At 40.4% G+C, this 6000-nt stretch overlaps 1 protein-coding gene across 1 annotated transcript in view; it reads left to right on the top strand.

Annotated features, from left to right (window-relative positions):
• The window catches only part of hcrtr2 (hypocretin (orexin) receptor 2), a 109305-nt gene extending 103938 nt beyond the window's left edge, over window positions 1-5367 (top strand). The window contains exons 5-7 of the mRNA XM_066678269.1: window positions 1565-1785; window positions 2534-2655; window positions 4517-5367. Of these exons, the coding sequence (XP_066534366.1) occupies window positions 1565-1785; window positions 2534-2655; window positions 4517-4683 (510 nt within the window). The 3' untranslated portion in view covers window positions 4684-5367. The remainder of the gene's footprint in view (window positions 1-1564; window positions 1786-2533; window positions 2656-4516) is intronic.
• The last annotated feature ends 633 nt before the right edge of the window (window positions 5368-6000 follow it).

Below are 6000 nucleotides of genomic sequence, written 5' to 3' on the forward strand. Positions count from 1 at the left end.
TACTGCAGCCATTTAAATGACTCTTTCAGTAACAGTCAATGGAGACTCTCTGTTGCCATTTTCCAAAATTTTGAATAAATGATGTAAGCACTGTCGTAAAAGTTGGGTTCTAATTAAATATGGTTTCAAACATTGAAGTCTCATCCCATAACTTGGCTTTAACAACAGTACATTGACAAAAGTTTGAGTGCACTCCTCAGTTGACACCTGTAAAAAAAAGCTAAGAACCTAAGAATTATAAATGCACACTTACTGATTGTTTGCTGGATTTAACATGCAGTAAATTGTGATGAGTGCAAAAGTTATCTCACAATGTATATTTTGGTGTGGAAAAAAAATGTACATTTACAGGTTGAATATCATTGTGTTGCTTCACTGACCTGTGACAGGGAGGACTGGGACCCTGTCAGTGCTACTCTGAGCTGAGCACTGCAGTAACCACATTATGTAACTTTTGATCTCCCTACCTGCCTCCAGAATTTACATAGTGCACATTCTGCAGTGCTAAGCCCAGAGCAGAAATGACAGGAACCCCTTTATTTCAGGACAGTGCTGTAAAATGAATTATACTCTGCAACTATAGAAGAATGGGTGGCATGGTGGCGCAGCAGGTAGTGTCACAGTCACACAGCTCCAGGGACCTGGAGGTTGTGGGTTCAACTCCCCGCTCCAGGTGACTGGGAGGAGTTTGGTGTGTTCTCTCTGTGTCCATGTGGGTTTCCTCCCACGGTCCAAAAACACATGTTGGTAGGTGGATTGGCGACTCAAAAGTGTCAGAATGTGTGAGTGTGTGTTGCCCTGTAAGGAGAGCTTAGGAACAAAAATACCAAATCTTACCTACTGTTCACTTAAATAATAAAAAAAATTGTATGAATATTGTAAAACCTAAATCATGAATTATTTCTTGGTCAAAATGAAACTAAAATTTATATAGAAACAATAAGTAAAAGCAGTCAATAAAAATAAACATTAAATATATTTTAAGCTTCTTAATAAAATAGTCTGATACATCTTAAATGGCACAGATCTCACACTATTTAAGTTTCTGCAGCTATTACATTTTGGTTGTCTGTGTTTCCAACAAAACTGGTGAAGCAATAGCTTCCTCTGAGACATGGGAGGGCAGCCCACCAATTCTATTCAAACTGCCACTACTGCTCTGCCACTGAACAACTTAATTCATGCAAATGGAGAATGCAAACTGCCTAGATCTGTTCCATCAGCTGACAGATTCCTGCGGTAGCAAGCACCATGAGCAGAGAGGTGCAGGGAAAGCCAGCCTACACACGAAGAGTCCTCTTTTTCGACTCCTGGCTTTAGCTTACGCATCACAAACTCATTATACACTGAGGACAGGTCCAATTCTTGGACAGCTGCAACCCTTAGGATTATCCTGCACCGAAGCTTCTTATCTGAATGTTTCTTACTGCCTTCAATGGTGCAGGAATTACATGTTAGTGCCTGGACATCAGTATGTGTAATCACTGACTGTATTATCAGTGTGAAGTGGGTTGGTGTGGAGATGATAGTATGGCGTAATGTGTGTGTGTGCGTGTTTGCTGAGATTCCCGGAACCTCGTCAGTGCTGCAGAGGAAGTGGAAGTCTCTACAGTGTTCAGCTCAGGCTGCTGGAGCTGGAGAATCAGTGAAGGTGAGGACCAGCGCTGTGTCGGCTGAGATTAAGCAGGTGAAGGCCAGGAGGAAGACTGCGCGCATGCTAATGGTGGTGCTCTTCTTCTTCGCCCTCTGTTACCTGCCCATTAGTGTCCTCAACATCATGAAGAGGTACCTGTGCACTTCATTCCTTTAGCTCTTGTCATAATGCAATGCAAGCAATTATTCATTCACAAAAAAAGTATGATAGCACAATTGTTATTATAGATTTTAAAGGATAAAATTTAGTTTATTTTGCAACAAGAACTGAGACACACCACCCCTAGGCAAAATAGAGATTCACACTAACTCTGAATATTGTTAAGAGAGATATGGAGAAAATAAAGCCAACATCAGTTTCTGTTTCATGTTTCTGTAATATCTGTAATAGATGAATAAGTGGACAAAATGTGGGTTGAGTTTGAAAAACCCTGGATTATATCACAGTTCATACAATGGTGTTGTTAAACACAAGCAGCTCAAAGCACAAGCTAGCTAGAGTGTCTTTTATAAAACAGAGTAAGAATATTTTAATATTGTAAATTTATTTAAAATAATAGAGGGAAAAAAAGGATGTCCATTAAAGGGTTCTATGGTAATATCTAATGCCTCAATGAAAGATTGTGTGTGTTTTGGAGCTGAAGCTTTCTCTTAATAAAACTATATGTTCATTGCCAGGTGAGAGCTCAAATATTTCAATTTTTCCAGTTTTGTGAGAGTTGAATAAATAATGTTGGCACATATTACAATAGTCAATTGCTAACCCATTAACCCTAAGCTGTCTTTTATAAAATGAACCCTTTTGTTTTTTAGAGACTTGCTCTGAACACAGAGCAGTCCCTAAATATTAATTGTAATGTTGTCCATCTCTCATGTCCAGAGTGTTTGGTGCCTTCAAGAACACCAACAACAGAGAGACGGTGTATGCCTGGTTCACTTTCTCCCACTGGCTTATATACGCCAACAGTGCGGCCAATCCGATCATCTACAATTTCCTCAGCGGTGAGTGGCCGATCCTGTGTGTTGTGTGGGATATTTTCTCCATCTGCTGGACACTCTAAGGCATCGCCAGTGTCCACCTCTCATCTACTCCTGCCAGCTACATTCACAAAGAGACTTCAAAGCCTCGTAATGGCTATTGTTTGAAAGCAGCATTCATACACCTTTCATGTCAAATCAAGCCCGTGTGAATTCATCTTTAATAAGTGTGGATAATATTCTCTTTGTGCTTCCACTGTGATAAAACTGCTAAGAACCTATAGCTACATTTGCACCCAAAAACATGTCTTGGACACTTTTTGAAGATGGTTCATGATTAATTTAGTGTAAGGACTCTTTATAGCCAGGGATACAGTGATACTGAAATCAGTGTATGGTGACATTAAGTTGGTGCAAGAATTAAAAATACCATAAATAAGATAAATATATTAGTTAATTTTTTGCATAAAATTCCTCTAAAAAAATTTTGTTATGTAAAGTGCTAATGCAGCACCTATTCTGCTGAATTGCACCCTCAAATATTTACACTCATTGTCAATCTGCTTTACTGACCATATCGTGCATTTACAGTTATTCAATCACAGACTGCAAACCATCTGTTGCGGTGCATACATTATAACTCCCCTTTCCCCTGTTCTTCAGTGGACCACCACAGGGCATGTACGATTTAGCTGGTGGATCATTCTCAGCGCTGCAGTGAAACTGACTGGTAGTGTTGTATTAGTGTATGTTATGCTGGTACAAGTGGATCAGACACAGCAGTGCTGCTGAAGTTTTAAACCTCAGACCAGTGCCACTGCTGGTTTGAGAATAATCCACGAACCCAACAGCAAATTGTGGTTAGTGTCCTGTGTCCATGGATGAAGGACTAGAGTTGGCTTAACACAAACTGTGCAGCAACAGATGAGCTACGATCCCTGATTTTACCTCTACAAGGTGGTCCAATGAGGTAGGTGTGCCTAAAAGAGTGGACAGTGAGTGGACGGTATTTAAAAACTCCAGCAGCACTGCTGTGTCTGATCCACTTTTAATAATGCAGCACACAAACTAACACATCACCATCACACCATTGTCACTGCACCATTGTCACCAAATCATACCTGCTCTGTGGTGGTCATGACTATTAATGAGCAGGATGAAAGGTGGCTAACAAAACATGCAGATTAACAGATGGACTGCAGAACAACATAGTGCTCCCTTATGGAACACTCTTAAAAATAAAGGTACTATAAAAGGTTCTTTGAGCAATGGCATAGAAGAAACACTTTTGGTTCCAAAAAGAACCAAATATGTTTAAATGTGTAAAGAAGCTTAAAATGAGAGAGATTTTAAGGCTTTTAAAGGTTGTTCACACTCATACATCTCTTAAACAAACATGGTTCTTTGTGGAACCAAAACTAGTTCTTCTATGACATCATTCAAATAATCTTTTTGAGTTGATAAAATGGCCAATGAACATATTCGAGTCTGCCACTTTTGTTTTTTAGCCAGGCCAAGGACACTGAATAGCCATAATAATATGCCTACCTTCATGTTTCCACATTCACCGCCCATTCTCTCAGCTCCACTGACCATACAGGAGCACCTAAGTCTGTTAATTGTTGGTCATTTTGTAGAACGTTGAGGCACATTTAACCGAAGAGTCTCTTTTTCTCCCTTCATCTTATATCTTTTACTAGTTCCCAAGGGAAGAGAATTTATTTTTACATTCATTCCTCTTCATCAAACCAGGTTTATCCTTACGTCTTAACTATGGTTGCAATATTGACTGAATTACTTAAGACCATACCCTTTCCATACAAAGTTCTTTAAGTTTTTCCAAGTAATGTTTACACTCATTCTATTCTGTCACTCTTTCCCACAGGTAAATTTCGAGAGGAGTTCAAAGCAGCCTTCACCTGCCAGTGCTCAGGCGGAGGGGAAAAAAAGGAGCGGGTGAGGACCAAGATGAGCACGGACAGCCACAAATCCCTGTCCACTCAAGTGAGCCATTTCGACAACGTCTCGAGGATTTCAGACCAGGTTGTGTAGCTCAAATGCAGGAGGGCCAATTCTCGCATCAACATGCCACTTGACCAGTCACGGCTGACCGTTAAAGGACAAAGCACAGCCAGGAGAGATTGGATAGCCCCCCTCATGCTCTGACATGCTCTGACTTGCCCTATTGGCATGCACTGAAGGCTTCAACAAAGAGCTATTAGATCTGGAGGATTACACATCCACACTGAGAATGACATTCAGCCTCGAAAAGGAGCACAAGGAGGGACACAGGGAATTGCAGTTCTTCTGTCAAAGCCAAGGGATTTGTTTTTTTTTTGTTTTTTTTGTTTTTTTGCTGAGACCTGTTCTCTTTGAGCAGCAGGAGATGAGCAGGAAAATCCGTCATAATGATGTTTACAGAAATCCTGTTGAAGTCTAAATGTCTCAGTGTTTGTGGCTCTTGCATATTTTTATTGGGTGCAATTCTACAACAAAAGTATAAGCCACACAGAATGCATTATTTGCTGGCAAACAAAGAGACATTGACTGAAGTTTTAATATTAATATTTAAACCCATTTCTTTCATTTTTAGTCAATGCCACTTACAACATCCACTGCATAAGTCTCTCCGAGTCACATAATGCTATAAAACTTTGAGGATGAAGAGTAGCACATGCTTCTTCTGAGACACGTGAAGCCTCCATGGGTGTTTTAAAATACGCTGGGGAAAAAATTGGGTGTTGCATTCAATTCAGTGCCATGTTAGAAACATGTGTTTGGCCAAATACACTTTTCTGCTGTTTTCTTATGTTGTTTTAAACATTTCTGGTCTTGTTTTGCAGGTGTAGACACTGTCCAGAGGAATTTTTTCTCTACAGGATTGTGCAAATGTTTTAGTCTGAGCAATAACCGTTTTTATTACTTTAATTTTTTTAATTATTACTGTAACCTTTTATTATTCTAACATATTATATTAGAATGTTTATATATATAATCATAATAATATAATATTATTATTATTATTCATTATCTGTAACCGCTTATCCAATTCAGGGTCGCAGTGGGTCCAGAGCCTACCTAGAATCATTGGGCGCAAGGCGGGAACACACCCTGGAGGGGGCACCAGTCCTTCACAGGGCAACACAGACACACAGACATTCACTCACACCTACGGACACTTTTGAGTTGCCAATCCACCTACCAACGTGTGTTTTTGGACTGTGGGAGGAAACCGGATCACCCGGAGGAAACCCACACGGACACAGGGAGAACACACCAACTCCTCACAGACAGTCACCCGGAGCGGGAATCGAACCCACAACCTCCAGGTCCCTGGAGCTGTGTGACTGCGACACTACCTGCTGCGCC

Source organism: Hoplias malabaricus, chromosome 8, assembly GCF_029633855.1.
Source record: "Hoplias malabaricus isolate fHopMal1 chromosome 8, fHopMal1.hap1, whole genome shotgun sequence".
In the NCBI taxonomy this organism is placed as follows: Eukaryota; Metazoa; Chordata; class Actinopteri; order Characiformes; family Erythrinidae; genus Hoplias; species Hoplias malabaricus.